At 31.8% G+C, this 18146-nt stretch overlaps 3 protein-coding genes across 3 annotated transcripts; all 3 read left to right on the plus strand.

Annotated features, from left to right (window-relative positions):
* The first annotated feature begins 2380 nt into the window (after positions 1-2380).
* LOC108911446 (merozoite surface antigen 2, allelic form 2-like) lies at positions 2381-2847 on the plus strand. The gene is made up of 2 exons (XM_018716386.1): positions 2381-2456; positions 2656-2847. The coding sequence occupies exons 1-2, from the start codon at positions 2415-2417 to the stop codon at positions 2845-2847; spliced, it is 234 nt and encodes a 77-aa protein (XP_018571902.1). The 5' UTR covers positions 2381-2414.
* Positions 2848-4637: 1790 nt separating this feature from the next.
* On the plus strand, positions 4638-6224 carry LOC108911453 (glycine-rich RNA-binding protein GRP1A-like). The gene is made up of 2 exons (XM_018716393.1): positions 4638-4720; positions 6034-6224. The coding sequence occupies exons 1-2, from the start codon at positions 4679-4681 to the stop codon at positions 6175-6177; spliced, it is 186 nt and encodes a 61-aa protein (XP_018571909.1). The 5' UTR covers positions 4638-4678; the 3' UTR covers positions 6178-6224.
* A 6004-nt stretch (positions 6225-12228) lies between these two features.
* LOC108911447 (spidroin-1-like) lies at positions 12229-16280 on the plus strand. Its single transcript, XM_018716387.1, has 3 exons — positions 12229-12318; positions 12455-12586; positions 16095-16280. Exons 1-3 carry the CDS (start codon positions 12229-12231, stop codon positions 16278-16280), a joined length of 408 nt encoding a protein of 135 aa, XP_018571903.1.
* Positions 16281-18146: the final 1866 nt, after the last annotated feature.

Below are 18146 nucleotides of genomic sequence, written 5' to 3' on the forward strand. Positions count from 1 at the left end.
CCTAGTTTTGGTGCACTATACATATAATACGTGATGCTACATTTTATTATAGTTAGGTACTTTTAGTTTTCAATTTTATGAATACGTGTTTGTAGTACGGTAGGTAATCTGTGACTATTTCCTAGGAAACAGTTTTTACTGAAATCGAAATAAAATTTGTCCAGTGCGGTGTTGTGTTTTAATAAGATTAATTTTATAGTCTTCATTCTTAATTTCTAAGTACATACTTTTATGAAAAAATATGTAATCGAATCAAGAAAAATGAGATTTGACAACAATACATGAAGGTGCTCTCTATTTCAAAAAGAAAGGTTCCTTATAAATATAGATCAAGGCGGATCTGTCGAAAAATCCCACTTCTTGGATGTAAGAGGAGGCAAGCTAATTTTCGCTGGAATAACTTCAGTACAACTCACATAATAAAAGTGTAGAACCCTAGATTTGGGCCAGGTCCGGAACATATTCAAAATTACAAAAGTGTTTAAAAAATATAAATATATACCTATTTTATCTGAGTTTTTTACTTATATGTTGGAACCTATACATTTTGGAAGAATATTGTAAAGAAAAAAGTTTTAGAATTGAATTTTCCACAATATACTGTAAATTAAAAATGTTTAAATTTATTCCCGATGTGGCGAAATAACTGATGAAAAAAGGCAAAAAAATCAAGGTATTTGAATATTTTTTTTTAAATGTTTTAAATGTTCGCAAAATAAGTCTGAAAAAAATTTTGAAAGAAATTTTCAAAATTTTGCACAGCCTCAAATAAAGCATCTAGATACTTGACAATTTTTTCACAGAGAAGATACCGCTCAACCTTTCAAATGGTTTTTGAAAAATTGAAATCGGTTGATTAGGACGGCCACAGTAAATTTTTAAAGTTAACACTCTTTTTTTTTAATTTTTAAACAATTAGATTACATTTATCAATTTGCCATTTAGTTTTTTTTTCAAAAAAAACACTCCCCCACTTTTCGTATTTTGAGTCACTTTTCGCGGATAACTTATGGATATGAAAAATTTTTTCCAGCTTAGAATTCGGAAAAACGAAGCCACTGGATCAAAGATTATTGCTAAATTGTTTATAAATTATAGATAAATGCTGATAAACTTTGACCGCTTATATCTCGAGAACCAATAAACGGAATTAAACTTCTTTTTTTTTTAAAGAAGCGTCTTTCCAAGTACTTTAAAATTATAATTTTTGAAAAAAACTAAATTGCAAATTGATAAATGTAATCTAATTGTTTAAAAATAAAAAAAAGAGTGTTAACTTTAAAAATTTACTGTTTCCGTCCTAATCAACCGATTTCAATTTTTNTATTATTATTATATATATGGAGTGATGAGAATCCTAAAGAAACACAATAATGACATTCCCTGATAGCCACAACAATCAACAAACCGAAACGTACAGACCTGCAAATAATGCAATTTTTCTCAAGAATGGCTTTCTGTAGGCGATTTTTTCAAGAGACAATATTTTTTTTTAAATAAAACGACCTTTTCAATGTTGCTGTCCGTTTTAAAAAAATACGACCACTGTAAAAGTTTTGACCGCTAAGAGGGAGAGGTAACAGGAGAAATCTATCACCCAGTATATCGATTTGACTAAAACTTTAAGAAATAATACGCAATAATAGTCCAAATAAATGTACCAAATTTTAACGCGATCGGTAAAAGGGGTATGAAGTTATTAATTGTAGTAGTTTTATTTTTGACAACTTTGAAGGCCTGTAACTGAAAAACCAAAAATTTTTTATTTAACTTTTTATAGTAGATCGTATTTATTTATCGTCGTGAATATGCAGTCAAACGTTGTCGGTGAAATTTGCGGACACCCTGTATGTCTCATGCTTCATTACCAAAATATGACAATTTTACCGACATTACCTTTCTAATTTATTTCTCGTATTTCAAAGTATTTTTTTACAAATTAATTAAAATACATAAAGTAGAAATACTTTTACGTATTAGGTATTCTTGGTACATGATCAATTAGGTGCTATACTACATTTTGCATCGATCAAATATCTTAACCTGAAAGAAGTAAATTACAATGAAAAGATAATTATAGATCACGCTTTACACACCAAACCCAACAGGTTGAATTCTTGAGGTACGTATTGCCATGGTCCAAACTGAAATCTCGGTTTGTACCTATGTTGCATTAAGTTTGTGACTTGTGACATTAAACACATATATCCTACATTAGGTAAAGTGATTATTAGAATTATATGGCACAAGGATGTAATTATACGAAAATTGCAATAATTTAAGTGCATTAAAGCAGCAGCTATACAAAATGTGTTGCATTTTTTCTCTGATGAACTCAGTATATAAACTCACAGTATTCGAAGCAATAGTCAGTACACAACCAACACAGTACATACAAGCTTAGATACTTCAAAATGAAATTTGTTTTCGCCGTTTTGTTCGTCGTTGCTGTAATGGTACGTAATCCTGATTAAAAGGGATATTTTTATACATACCACTGAAGTAAATTCGACGAAATGTACATTTTTTTTGGAATGCCTGTTGAACATAAAAGCATTTTGTTCACCCTGTATAGATAAAGTTGCAGTATTTTTTATAATAGTAACATTTTAAGTTTTCAACTTTGATAAAAATTGAATGTACTTTTTTTTTCAGGCTGAAAATAAGGCACTTGCTCAAGGACAAGGTCAGGCTGGAGGACAAATGGGAGGATCCGGTGGAGGACAAATGGGAGGAAGCGGGGGAATGGATGCCACAGGAAGCATGGGAGGAAGCATGGGAGGAAGCATGGGTGGAAGCATGGGTGGAAGTGCGGGAGGAAGTGCGGGAGGAATAGGAGGAAAATAAAGATAATTTTAACTTGACATAACATAATACAAATGTGACAATAAAGAAGTACTAACAAAAGCCAATATTTGATTCATTTAAAAAAAGTAGGTTATATCTGATAAAATAGATTTTGGTACTTAGTAGTAGTAGTAGTAGATTGGGGCGGCCTCAGCCTGACAATCAGGCCACGAGTGGGCCCTTTTTGGCCCGGCCGTTCGGCCGTTCCTTTTCGAACCTACCTGACGCCATTGATGAACTCCAGAATTTTGACAGGTCCCTCACATCATCCCCTTGCAACTATTCGTTACTAAAGACTTTATGCCTTAACCTCCCGAAGGCTGCGCAGTGGCCCAGAACATGAATAGGAATATCCTCCCCTTCATCACATTTCGGGTACAAAAGGACCTCCTCAATTCCTATTAAACTTAAAGGCCTCCTAAGTCTATAATAGTCTGTCAGTACCCCCACCATTTGGTTTAGGGTTTAGGACTCTTCGACCAAGGCTCAGCAGCCGTCTCGTCTTAGATTTGTTAGGCCTATATAAAGGCTATGGGTCTACCTACATCCTCTGTTCATGAAAATGTTTGATAAGCCCATTTATTAAGAGTCCCATTAAGGCTACCTCATGTGATTTGGAGGATTGGTTCAGGTCCCTGGCTAGACCCCTTGGATCAAAGATGAGCCAGTTGGTCCGCTCTCTCGTTGCCAAGAACCCTAACCATATCTACCGCTCTTCGTCTGGCCAGTAACTCCAGGGCATCCCCGCACTCTTTGTCCTCAGAAAGCTAACTACCCAAAGCGCTGCCCGAGTGTGGGATCAGATAAAAATCCTCTTCTCTACAAAGTTCTTTACTTGTCACCGTCAAAATAGCGAAAACATCTGCCTGAAAGACTATGATATAACCCAGTGAAAAACTTTCCTGTAGGTGGTATATCAGTATCATCAGTCTAGCATACTAGGGACGCCAGAGAAACATATCACCTTCCTGCTTCCACAGCTCTTTCGGAAGAAAGGTGATCACTTCTAGTCTCAGTTGGTCCTCTGCTTTTGATTGTGTATGAGTATTTTGGTTTTATCGACGACATATCATTTTGGAAAAATTCTATGCAATGCAATTAAATATACGAGGTTAGATAAAAATATAAGTACCAGCGATATTAATACCCGCTCAAAGCGAAAATTGAATATCGCCAAAATGCTTCTAATGTGTTTCTGTAACAATTTATTAAAAAGACAAGGTGTTTTTTTTTTCTAAAAAGATTCGTTTTTTCGGGCATATTTTTTTGTATTAAGGTCCTGATTGCACAGTATGATTCCACATGACTACATTTTGCATAGTTCAAATATCTTAAATGAAAAAATTTGTTCTGATCTTGATCGAGTGAGTTGTTGAATCAACCTGAAGTTTATTAGCTGTATCCCCCCAGGGATTTTGCACATAAACGCAAAAATATAACTAAAAATGGAAAAAAAGTCATATTAATGTCATAAATTCTTTTTTTGTGCCATTGTAATTATAGATTCACACACACTAAACACAATAGTTCGAAATCTTGAGGTACGTATATTGCCTTGGTCTGGTTTGTATGTTGCATTAAGTTTGTGACATTAAATAAATATTGTATATATTAAATAAATTGATTATTAGAATTATATATCACATGCATGTAATTATTTGAAAATTGCAATAATTTAGAATGCATTAAAGCAGCCGCTGTACAAAATTTGTTGCGTTATTTTTTTCGATGAACTCAGTAGGTATATAAACCCAAAGTATTCGAAGTAATAATTAGTACACAATCAACTACACTACACTACACTACTACATACAAGCTTAGATACTTCAAAATGAAATTTGTTTTCGCCGTTTTGTTCATCTTTGCTGTAATGGTAAGTAATCCTGATTAAAAAGAATATTTTTATACAAATCGTTGAAAATTCTACGAACCAGTTGACTAGAATTATTTTAAACAATTTCGAATCAATCAATGTTGTCAGTGTAAATTTTTACGATTTGACTAAGGCATTTGACTGTATCCCACAGAATTCTCTTAAATAAACTAAAATTTTATAATTTTGATGACAATAGCGTGTCCCCTATTGAGTCTTATCTATCGACCAGAACTCAGTATGTTTTTTATAATTCTTGTTCTTCACACCTAACAACAATAGTTCATGAAGTTCCCCAAGGCTCAGTATTGGGCCCTATTCTATTTCTTATCTATATCAATGATTTCCCAAATTGTGATATAACTACTGATTTTATTTTATTTGCCGATGATACTACTGCTTTAAAGTCAAATAATAACTTAATTAAACTCACAGAGGATTCAGTGGATACGCTGCCTCTCATAAAGGACTAAGAATATTTTCCTACTGCGTAATTTAGATCGTGTAGTATCTAAGCCTGTACTCATATCTGCATATTATGGTACTTTTCATGCCACCATGACCTATGAAATGAAATTTTGAACTGGGGTCATTCGTCTCACAGTGATAAAATTTGTAGTTTACACCGTAAATGTATTAGAATTATGGCTGGAATAAAATACAGAGATGATTGTCGGGAGCACTTCAAACTGCTAAATATTCTTACAATGCCGTCAGTTTACATATTTGAATGTCTCATTTATATAAAAAATAATCAGAATAGATTTGTTCGACCATAAAATTTTCATTTTCATCATACAAGAGAGCGACACAATATTAGGCCAAAATTTCATAGATTAGCGAAATCCAGAGATGGCACAAATTATTTTTGCATTAAATTCTTTAATAGACTTCCACTGAGATTCGATCATTAAATTCAGACTGTTTTAAGACCAGAATTAGAAAATATCTTTAGAGAAAAGCGTTTTACAATTTTGATGAGTTCCTTGCGGACCAGTTTTTAGATATATAATGTATATTCGTAATATTTACATTTTTATGCTGTTTACGTTATATTTATCTGAATGTGTTTTTTAGCTTTAGTGTAGTATTGCTTATATCTTTCGTGTTTTTCTTTCTTTGACTTGTGTAAACATTTTAATGTATAGACACCAATAAATGATTTGATTTGAAGTGGACATTTTTTTTGAAATGAATGTTGAACATAAAAGAATTTTGTTCACTCTGTATAGATGAAATTGCAGTATTTTTTATAATAGTAACATTACAAGTTTTCAACTTTGATAAAAACTGAATGTATTTTTTTTTTTCAGGCTGAAAATAAAGTATTCGCTCAAGGGCAAGGTCAAGGTGGAGGACAAATGGAAGGATCCGGAGGAGGACAAATGGGAGGAAGCGGAGGAATTGATGCTACGGGAAACATGGGAGGAAGCATGGGAGGAATGGGAGGAAAATAAATATGATTTTAATTTGATATAATTATACAAATGTGACAATAAAGAAGCACCAGCAAAAATAATATTTGTTTCATTTAACGTAATGTACGTTATACGAGTATCTGATAATAGATTTTTGTACTTACGGCTCTGTTACGTTACGTTTTATTTACCTATCAATACAGGGTGGTCCCGAGGTAATGGGCCAAAATTCATGGGTAGATTCCCGAAGCAAAAATATTGAGATTTAGCCGAACTTACCTTAGTCCAAAAGTTGATAGTTAAAGAGATACAAGGTGTTAAATGTAAAATTTTATTTTAGTTTATTTCCATTTATTCCTTAACAAATGCAAATATCCTCACAAATTTTTGTTGTTTGGGGTTCTTTGGATAGAGGAATTGAAGTTTGTTCACATTTTGGTTATAGTTCATAGAGGGCGCCAGCTACCGTAGATTGAAGGTGTTGGAAACGACATAACTTTTTTGTACTTAAAGGTATTTCATCTTTGGTATCAAATTTTTATTTTCCAACTTTTTTTTATACAAAAAAGGTAGATTTTATGAAAGTATCTGTCTAGCACCGTTTCCGAGATATTTGGCTTTGAAACTTCCAATGCTAATAGTTGAAATAATTAAAATAATTTAGAAATGTCAAAAACAAGGGTTTATTTAGAATTAAAAATTGTAATGCACAGTAAAATAGTAAACATTAGTAAAAAATATGCCTTCTTGACAATAATTGCTCAAAATGTCCACCTCTAATTTCAATACATTTATCAACACGTTTATTAAAAGATTGTCTTATTTTAAAGTATAAATCCTTAATGCGAAATGACTGCAGCATTTAAAACCTACTATTAAAGTTCTTCTCAAACTCCAAAAACGAAAACCTCGGCATTCTATCTCACAATTATGTATACGAGTATACAATTTAATTTGTAAGGTAAGATGTAATTTTAATTAGATACGAATAATACTTAATAGAAATTAGCATACAAATGACAGCAATAAGACAAGTGGAAGACGTCAATTATTTGATTTTCGTCCAAATCCTACTTAAGAAACTTTATCGCTAAATTAATAATACCTGTAGGTACTTAATTGTAATTTAATGCAACAGCATTGGAAGTTTCAAAGCAAAATATCTCGAAAACGGTGCGAGAAAGCTACTTTAATAAAGTATACCTTTTTTGTGTAAAAAAAGTTGAAAAATAAGAATTTGTTACCAAAGATCAGATACCTTAAAGTACAAAAAAGTTATGTCGTTTTTAACACATTCAATCTACTGCAGCTAGCGCCCTCTATGACCTTTAACCAAAACGTGAACAGATTTCAATTCCTCTGCTCAAAGAACTCCAATCCCCAAAATTTTGTGAGGATATTTGCATTTGTTAAGGAATTAAAAAGAAAACTGAAATAATATTTTACATTTAACACCCTGTATCTCTTTAACTATCAACTTTTGGACTAGGGTAAGTTCGGCTAAATCTCAATATTTTTGCTTCGGGAATCTACCCATGAATTTTGGCCCATTACCTCGGGACCACCCTTTATATTCCAATGAAATATGGTCACTGTATATGTGACTCTTATTCTAGCATTAATTTAAGGACGTTCGATACTCCTCTTACGGGGCGGGCGGTGCGGAGAGTATGCCTGTGTTTATACACGGGAGTCTTGTTGCAGTACCAACCTTACATAAATTAATTTCAGCGAACTAAGTATGCTATTTAGAATGAAATTTATACAACACATATTAGCTTGCATATTTTTTTCGTGTTTAATACACGTCAGTTCACTTTTTGTTTGAATAAAAGCGTCTATTTATTCATTACGAACTTGTAAAATTATGGATGAAATCTGGCAACATTGCCATGGCGTGGTGGTAAAAGTTGGGTCAACTGTCATTACTGTCAACTTTGCGCGAATTCCGTAAACATGAATGAACAACCAAGGTACAAAGGAAAAGTAATGACTGAAAAGTATAAAATGAGTGTAAAACAGAATGTGGATTGATGAGAAAAAAATAAAATGTGCAAACCGAGAATCCATATGATAACTATCAAGAAGTTCAATGTATGATAGTGAGACGTCGACTTGTCAAATTGAAGATTATGACATAACAACTAAACTGTTCGTTTTGCAAAGAGATCCTTTCAATTTTTGTTTCAAATTGCTAGTATATTGCTTTAGATCACGAAAAATTTATTTAATATTAATTATTACTACATATATTTTCGACTGGAATAATTTTATAATCTATAATTGAGCTATTCAAATATAACGCATCAGTCGAAGCATTAAATACAGCGTACAGTGTTGCCATATTTCCTTTCATTGGATCAGATGTTTGTTCAAATTTGTCAAAACGTTATCTATTCATTCCATTATCTCAATAATTACATTGTAAGTGCATATTTTTATTGTTTTAAAATGTTTAGTAATATTTAATTCTTTAATTACAATTTTATTTTCCCGATCCTAACCATTTTTAAGAGCAATATTCACGTTTGATTAAAGTTTTTTCCCAACTTCCATAAGAGCCCGTGTAAAAGAGCATAATTTTTAAATTCATTTTTCAAAAAAACTGCGTTGTCAATCGATCTGATATTTTTACACAAGTCAGTTTGCATATTTATTAACAGATTTCAATTGCTTTGAAAACATTCTTACCATTTTTTTTTTGGTATCGAACCTCCTTAAAGCCAAAGACTGTGGAAAACTATAAAAACTTAATGCGCAGATGATGATGATGTGACTTTGACAAATGACAAATCAGACTTTTGAAAAAAATTGCAATCCCAAAAATATTAACAAAACATTAAAAAATAGAATGTACATAATAGATAAAAAGAGAAATATTACAGATAATAATTGTGCTTCACGACTTAAGACAAATAGCAAAAAAGTTTGTGCGATTATATACAGGGTGTACCGGTACTTGATACAAAAAAGTCGAGTACAAATAGATGAGGTCAAAATAATATCAGTTCTTCATATAAATTCTTTTCATACGGGTCTTCGTTAACAAGTTACGGGCCCTCAAAGGTGAAAATTAAAAAGCTATTTTTATTTACAATCTCTAAAAGTGATTCATATTGTAGCTATGAAATAAGAATAAATAATTACTAATTGCGGAATAGCAATTATGAAGAAAATTAAATTAATTCTTTAAATATTTTGAGGAGGCTCAGCCTCCAATGCCTTCTACGAAGAGTGGTCATTGGGTAATGCACTTTTGTACACAAACATTATTAAATAGCAAATGTGTGAAATTATAGTTAATTGTATAATTTGTTAAAATATACGCGCTTTGCACAAAACCAAGGAAGTACGCAATTGCCCAAATTTAAAAAACAACTTTTTTGGCAATGGTGGGATTATATAAAGGTTGCATTTCGCGAGATGTTCTGCAGATATACTTAACAAGTTCAACATGAAAATTACTTTTGCGGTTGCTTTCATCTTCGTCGTTCTGGTGAGTAAAATTCCTGTTCATAAACTTGAGGGTTGCTCTCTCTCAACGGTAAAATAAACGTATTTTTATTGAAAACAAAGTTTAGTGAGAAAAAATGTTGTCGGGGCGAGCGTTCGTTGGAGAGTCTTTTTTGTGGAGTCGCTCGCAGGTATATGCATATGAGTAACTAAATAAGAGGCTTTTATTGGATAGGGCGGACCGAACATGCATTCACTTAGGACATCTCGCATTGTTGTGGCAAAACATTGTCATTTATAGAAATTGTTAAACATAAATCTGCAACCACAGATCAACTCTGTATTTCCAATCTTTCAATCAACAGAAATAGAATGTTCGAGGTTATAGTTTATATTCAGGTAGGTTGTCACGTTTTGTGCATTAATAAATTTGTTTTGTTTTAGATTAATGTAATACGGGATTTATTGAATCAATTATCTGAACTGCCTTACTGTATTTTTATTCGGTTTTTTTATCCAAAATGAGTTTACCAGGTAGAACTAAACGTCAATGTTGTGCTCCAAATTGCAAAAGCACTTACTATATGAAAGTGTGTAAATTGTATAATGCGTCCTGTAGAAATAAAAGTTTTTTCAGAATTTCAAAAGACAGACAATTACTGGGGACAGACTCAGTTCGAAAATTATGTAAATCAGACTTCAGATCAACAGAAGTGCTGTGCCGACATTATTTTTAGGATTGACTACAACTTCACCTATTAATTGTAATAATATTACCTCAGATAGTATAGAATATTCAACAAAACAATTTGTTAACGTAACATTACAGAATTTTCATAGTATGAGCTGCCAAACTTCCATTTCGGATGATTTTTCGCCTCCACCTTTTAAAAAACCGAAATACACGTATTCAAAATTGTCATTTCCTATAAGGGTACTGGGAGCACCAGTGCCATTACTGAGATTACTGGTAGCAAGTTGAATCAAGCGGAATCAAATACTGGTCAACCTCACTTAATAGCTCATTTTGTCAAAGCCTCACATATTTTCAGTCAAATAATAAACAAAGAATATTTTAAAAAATTTTGAATGTTAAGAGAATATCTCAACTTTCAGATAAACATAAAAAATGTATTATCTAGATCGTCAACAGAAAATTCAGATTTTGAAATTAAAAAGGAAACTATTAAAATGTAAAAATAATTTGTCTCATGTTCGTAATATTACCTATTCTAATTTACTTACAAAATTAAGTCAACATCTTGATCTACTTAGTACGAGTAAAATTTATTGAGTTACAAATTAAAAATTGCGAAAAGAAATGACCTATCTATAATTCAGAAAATAAAACACTTACTTTAGCAATTTACATACGTGGGCTGCAGGTTTTTACATACATTTTTATTTATTTAGGCCAAATACCTTTAGATGTTGGAATAAATTAAAAGTTGTTACGGAAATTATCAGAACGTGTTAGTAAAATGATTACAAGAGATAAAGTTTGTTGTTTAGTATTTGATGAAATAGCTCTGTCTGTTGGTTTAAATTATGACACTTGTAAAGATCAAGTAACGGGATATGTCGATTTTGGGTCCCTGGGCAGACAAAATGATGCAGCAAATCATGCTCTAGTGTTTTTGGTACAAGATATTAGTAAACATTGGAAGCAACCTATCGTGAATTATTTCACAAAAGATGTTATAAAAACAAAGGACCTACAAATTTTGTTAACTGAAATAATTTCAGCATTGCAGTGTTGTGGATTAAAAATAATTTGTACAGTTTGTGATCAAGGTTCCACTAACAGATCAGCTATCAGACAGTTAGTTTCCGAGTCATCAGATAAGTCCACTTTTAATGTTAATGGTGAGGAAATTATTCCCATTTTTGACGTTCCTCATTTGCTTAAAAATACAAGAAATGCTTTATATAACAATAATATTAAATTTTCGCAGAATAAAACAGCAAAATTCAGCCACATAGTAGTGTTATGAAACTGATAAATCTAGACGCTTCCAAAGTTTACTACGAAAGATACATGACCATTATTTCGAATTCCAAATAATTTTTGGCAAGTAACTGCAATATTATTTTACATAAAGGCAGGTAAATAATTCTTTAGTAAAATTTCTTTGAACTTTGCAGTTATTAACGGATTCTTTAAAAAAATAATAACAAGAGTCTCCATGTACATTTTTTTGATATAAAGTGTTTCATAAGTAGTGGATCATGAAACCGCTGTCAATGGTTCAGCTTAATTTTAATTATCAACAAACCATTAACAGCTGTTTTGCGATGTATTACTTACGAAATACTTTTTATTCATTAGTAAATCATCATTATTATTCATTTCATTTTCATTCATTATTATTTTAAATTTGCCGCCATTATGGTGCAGCGACATCTCTTAGACAGTAGAATTAGAAGTTACTCTAATTGTGTTTTCCCCTGCAGTTTCCTTAATTATTTTATGGACTGTGGTTTCCGAGTGTGTCGTTTGCCACAATAACTGCAGATAGCGTACTCTGCCGCTGCTGCCAACAGAATATACAGAATAAAACCCTCTTATTTAGTTACTCATATAGGTATATGTATCTAGTTCCTGACGCGCCAATCTACCGTGGTCTTCCGGGAACCATGGTGTGTATATCCCGCGTGCAGATATTCGTCTGTTCTTTGTCGTTTGCAACTGTTAGACCGACCCGGTGTCAGGCTGACGCTCTTAAGGTAAGGTCACTTGCAGACATGTGTACCCACAATCTAATGCAAAAAAATACGCTGTTGGCAAGAACTTTTTTTTCAGAACAATGTAACAAATCATTTGCGATTTTTTTGTTTATGATACATTCATATTTTTTTTCAGGGTGAAACTGAATCACGTGCTCATAGATCAGGAGGATTCGGTCAGTACGGAGGTCAAAACCAAGTGGGATTCGGCTTTAACGCTTCTGGAAGTGCAGTTGCGAATGGCGCTGCCAACAGCAGTAGTAGTGGAGTATTTGGGTTTTCTGGAGGGGCTTTCGGTGGAACAAGTGGCAGGGGGGGCTGCGGAGCAGGTCGCTAATAACTTAACTCGCAAGAGAATTATAAATTATGATTTAATAAAACAATAATAGCAAAATACTAAAGCCTCTCATTCATTGTTCTCTTCTGTAGGTGCCATGAAGAAAGATAGAGGTTATTTTAAAAACTAGTAATACAGCCAGATCTTTTACAGAATTTACCTGACCTGACAGAATTTTTTAAGCATAAATGGATAGTCCTTTTGAAGGGAAATACGTCGATATTGGGTTTGACGTACTTTACTTTGACAAGAGCGAAAAAATGCCAATGACTGGAATGGACATGGTTTAAAATAGCAACAAAAGTAGGTATCATAAACTGATGCGAGAACAGTGCCACAGCAAGAAATAGAAATTTGCGGATGTTTTGTGTTTTGGTTGATTGTAGGTACGTTTTTATGTATTGATATGTTGGCGTTTTCGGCGATACGACGAACGGCAGTGTGTGAATTTTCAGTGACAGCTAAACATAACATTTTGCCTATCATTTTCTGTCACTGTAGTTGGCCTTCCAGATTTCTAACATGGCCAGCGTCTTCAAATTTTGCGTACTAATCTGCATACTGTGGACGGAGGTATTGGTTGTTCTGGATACTTGGCATTGAATAATTGACATACTTCACCATAACTACGGATCCTATCTCCGTATCCAACAATAATTAGGATTTCAGTTCTTGTTTCTCATTTAAACACAACACCATCGTAATGTAAAGTTATGGTATTTGTAACTGTCACAATGATATGAGGCACTATTGCATTCGCTAACTGTCGTCTTCAGAACAATGCCGACATAGCCACTGTGATCGGGTGTATCTACCCAATCTACATAAAAACATGTACCTACAATCAACCAAAACACATTTTTTGCTATAGCACTGTTCGCGCATAAGTTTGTGATACCTACTTTTGTTATTAATTTAAACCATGTTTATTCCAATGGTTGGCTTTTTTTCGCACCTGTCAAAGTAAAGTAGGCCAAACCCTATATCGACGCATTTCCCTTCAAATGGGCTATCCATTTATGCATAAAAAATAAGGTAGTGCTATTTAAAAAAAATGTCGATGACGTTATAGGTTTATGAAACATAGCGCAAAAAAAATTCACTTAGACCGTCGGGGCCATGTGTTGAGCATCCGGTATAAAGAGAAAAATCGATATTTCTAATAACGCGCGAAATGCATTCGAAAGAGCACGTAGGGATTCCAAGATATTTAAAGTTGTTAGAATGTTTTCAGGAGAATAATAATAGGTCAAATAGCTGGTTTTTTGGCGGATTATCCAAGCTATAAGGATAGATTTAATGAGATTGACTAATCCGTCCCGTATTGCTATGCGGAGTCACAAGAGGAAGGTATATGGTTGTTTGTAAGTTTAGTCTCAAAATTATTTACACAATAAAAATCAGTCAATTAGATAACGATTGACAGGGCATAGTTATGCCAAAGCGTCCCGATATTCAGGGTTCCCACCGATAAGATAAGAACAGAAACGTCTTAAAATCTCAAATTTCAAAAATTTATAATGCAGAATATTTCAAATGCAGCCTTAAAAAATTAAGTTCCTATTTCAATTTAAAAATCCAGGAATTATTGCAAATGAGTGAAGTTAAAAATTTCCCAATTACTGCTGATTCACAATTTCGAAAACAAAGTCTTTCATCATGAAGAACCTTTATGAGTAGAATATACCATATTTAGCAGTGAAAGATGATAGTTAGGGATATTCTGAATTTGTATTTGCATTGGCAAACTCTCTTTATTGTTTATCACACATTGTGACATTTTATTTTAATCCCTATATTTTTAATTGCGAACGAAAAATGTTCCATTAAATTAAGTTCATTGATAAGAAGGTGTATTTTATTACATAATTGAGAAAATCATATTAGATATTTTCGTTTTCAATTATGGAGACTAAAATAGAAAAAATACATTAACCGTGACATTTGTATCGGCCGTAAAAAAATCGTTACTTTCGCGTAAATGAGTAGTAAAATGTTCAAGATGAAATATTTCTTCAGCATTTTCATACCATATTGGAAAATATATTATTTTATTAATAACTGAAGTTTATTTTTCTCTGGGAGGAATTATAATTTTGCATTTAATTAAACAACAAAAGAGATTCGAATTTCTTAATATTTTAATCGAAACGGAAAATTGGCCTTTAAATCGCAGTTTTGGTCATCTTGCCTGAATTTTTGGTATAAGTTAGTTTGAGTTATATGATAACAATAAGTGACAGTAATTTTCTTTCTTACCCCAGCCAGGGGTAAAAAAAGATAAAAATAAAGGTTTTTTTCAAGAAAACTCAACAGGGGTAAGAGCTAGAAAAAAGTTTTTATAAAAGTTGTAGAGCATAAAATTCTACATAAAAATGGTTTATTAACTTTTTCTTGTACTATTAAAATAACAGAGTTAGGTTGAAGTTAAGGGATGATTTCAGAAATTTAAAAAATCATAACAAGCAGAAAAATGAATGAATTTTATAGTTTTTTTTCCATTCTACTCTAAAAATGTAAACTTTCTTCTCAGAGAAATAGATATGTTTTTTAATTTTAAATAAAAAAGTTATAACAATTTCAATTATTTAATCGTTAATTTTTATGATTTAACACAAACAATTTTTTTCTACTTAAAATAATGAAAAACTGCTTCCGAAATTTTGTTTTACACGAAGATAAAAAATCACGTTCGCTTTATGAAATTGTTATAACTTTTTTATTAAAACTCTATATCTAAATGGGCGTTGACTATTAGACGCCTTCATTATAGCCATCCTTGTCTATCACATGGACTTCTATGGCTTACTTTATCGCTCTCACGTAACTTCTGATAGATCATCGGTACTTTCCTACACTGTATACTGCTTATAGTATTAATTATATCGATATTAGGTATACCAAAAAATATTTTTAAATACTTAGATATCGAAGCAAATATCTGATATCGTTCTTGTAATGTATCATTTAATATTATAAAAAATGTCAGTTATGTAGCTATATTTAATAGCAAATTTGTACATTTTACAAAAAATAAAGTAATAATGTGATAAACCTATATCATTTTGTGTACATTATATTTAATTTGCAACAGAATTACGGAAATAAAAAATGATTGATTTTTTGCGGCTGGACTAGTGTATATAAACGCGGATATTTTTTGAAAAAAGCATCAGTGTTAGTACAGACACTTCTGATACAAAATGAAATTCGTCTTTGCAGTCCTGTGCGTTGTAGCTTTTCTGGTATGTATAAAATTACACTGAGAAAAGTGAAACCTATTAAATATTAATAATTTTTATAAAAATTATTTATCTAATAAATATCGTTAATTTTTTTTGTTTTAGGAAATATAATCAGTTAAATTAAAATTTGACTAAATCGGTGATGGTTATTTGATACTAGTGAAAGTGAGATTTTTAATATGAAACATTTTCAGGCTGACAATATGTCGCTTGCTCAAGGACAAGCTCAGGGCAGCGCTCAAGCACAAGGGCAAGCTAGTGGACAAGGTGGAGCTGAAGTTGGTGGTTCTGCAGGAGGACAACTGAGTTTTGGCTTTAATGCCGGTATGAGCGGGAGCGGAAGTGGAGGCTTGAGCGGAATGGGAAGTGGTGGAAAATAAGATTTTATTTTTAATATGTTTCAATAATAAATAATATCAATAAATTCCTATGATTTAAAAGTACTTATTATTTTATGACGCCCAAAAAATTCTATGCAATTTAAACATTTTGTAAATGAATATTGGACTAATTCAAATGAATTAAAAAAACAATTTTAAAAATACTATTAAATGAAAGCAAACAATGTTTTTTAATACCAAAAATTGAAGAACATTATTTGACTTCACTTAATAGCATTTTTAGAAAAAATTTTGAAATCATTTGAATTAGACTGATACGAAATCTAACAACAAAAAACACAAAATAATACATCTAAATGTACTAATGTATTTGGAACTGTCGAAAACCCTGCTAAGTTTATTTTTTCCTACTTTATGCAGTTTTTACTTTCTATACTGTGGTTGGAAATTGCAAAAAAAATAAAAAATTAGACTTATGTGCCATAGTTTTTCCAGATTATTCCAAAAATAAAAATTGTGCATCAATCAAACTCATTTAAAAAGTTATCAATTTTTCTCCGCTTAAATGAACATTTCGCTGGGAAAATAATAATAAATAAGCTTTTCAATTACTCATAAACCAACTAGTGTTTTTTTTAAGTTATATTTTTTTTCTGTTATAATGGAGGAAGGAGGACAATAGTATTACCTAGTTAACAAAAACAGGTACGTTTAGTTTAGTTCGCCTTTTATTGAACTTTTAGTGGGATTTTCTATTTGATTTTTTTATTTCTCATCTTTATTTCTTTTTCTATATCAATCGTGACAAAATAAACTGTTACTGTTTATTATGCAAAGCGTATTTTCCAAAATCGACTAATAAGTCTCAATGCTGAACATGAATTTCCACCGAGGTCATGTGATATTACGCCGTGTGATTTCTTTTTGTGGCCTTACCTTAAAAACACTATTTTTGAACTGCATTATTAATTAACAATACCCCGAGCATCTTAGAAAATGGCTTTAATTCTTTGAGGAACAGGTGTGAAAAGTGCTTGGAACAAGGAGGGAGGGGGACACTTTCAGCAGCTGCTTTAATTTATTGTTATAACAAGGAGGGGGACACTTTCCGTAGCTCCTTTAATTGTTTGTTATTGTTATCACGATTATTCTTTAAAATAAAGTTATATAGTCATTAACGTTATTGAAACTGACAGCTGCTATACAGCTCGTTGAGAAATGAGGTTAAGTTGGTCGCTATAAGCTACTCCCTACGTCCAATGTGTCAAAGCCAACTTCGACCACGTTTTTATTTGAACGCTCGTTACTTATTATTTTATATTAGTTATTAAGGGAGAAAGCTATTTCATGGAAATTCACTTTCGCTACATAACTTTTTAATATTTTTAGTGTTAAACAAGGTGACACTTAAATTAAAAAAAAAATCTAAAATGCTATCAAATAAAGTCAAACAATGTTTTTTTTTCATGTCAAAAATCGAGGAACATTGTTTGACTTGGTAGTATTTTTAGAAAAACCATTTGAATTAGACTATAGAGACAAAAATATAAAAACTGTCACATTTGTTACGGCTAAAGCATAAGAAAGATAAAGTTGGTCACAACTAAAACCAAATACACTACTAAACAGAATGCCGCTTTTTTATATACTGGCAGATATGGAGAAAAACAAATTCATGCAACCGGTAAAGTATTTTTTTCTGTTCCGAGTTAAATATGATAAACTATATATTTTTGGTAAACACAAAATACCTTATTTTTAACTAATCCTGACAATCATGATTTCCATGTAAACAAAATGTAATTTTGATCTAGAAGTCAAATACCGTTAGAGTTAGTAAAATAGTAAGTACGTCAATGGATTCCTCGCAAAATAATAAATAAGACAAGTGAAAGAAAAAAAGCT

This window comes from Anoplophora glabripennis, unplaced genomic scaffold (genome assembly GCF_000390285.2).
Source record: "Anoplophora glabripennis isolate ALB-LARVAE unplaced genomic scaffold, Agla_2.0 scaffold642, whole genome shotgun sequence".
Classification (NCBI taxonomy): domain Eukaryota; kingdom Metazoa; phylum Arthropoda; class Insecta; order Coleoptera; family Cerambycidae; genus Anoplophora; species Anoplophora glabripennis.

Excerpts from the sequence above, each read along its gene's own strand:
- LOC108911446 (XM_018716386.1), top strand. The coding sequence starts at position 2,415 with ATGAAATTTGTTTTCGCCGTTTTGTTCGTCGTTGCTGTAATG. Across the intron at positions 2,457-2,655 it reads TGTTCGTCGTTGCTGTAATG|GCTGAAAATAAGGCACTTGC; the intron begins GTACGTAATCCT and ends TTTTTTTTTCAG.
- LOC108911453 (XM_018716393.1), top strand. The coding sequence starts at position 4,679 with ATGAAATTTGTTTTCGCCGTTTTGTTCATCTTTGCTGTAATG. Across the intron at positions 4,721-6,033 it reads TGTTCATCTTTGCTGTAATG|GCTGAAAATAAAGTATTCGC; the intron begins GTAAGTAATCCT and ends TTTTTTTTTCAG.
- LOC108911447 (XM_018716387.1), top strand. The coding sequence starts at position 12,229 with ATGGTGTGTATATCCCGCGTGCAGATATTCGTCTGTTCTTTGTCGTTT. Across the intron at positions 12,319-12,454 it reads GTCAGGCTGACGCTCTTAAG|GGTGAAACTGAATCACGTGC; the intron begins GTAAGGTCACTT and ends ATTTTTTTTCAG. Across the intron at positions 12,587-16,094 it reads CCAACAGCAGTAGTAGTGGA|GCTGACAATATGTCGCTTGC; the intron begins GTATTTGGGTTT and ends AAACATTTTCAG.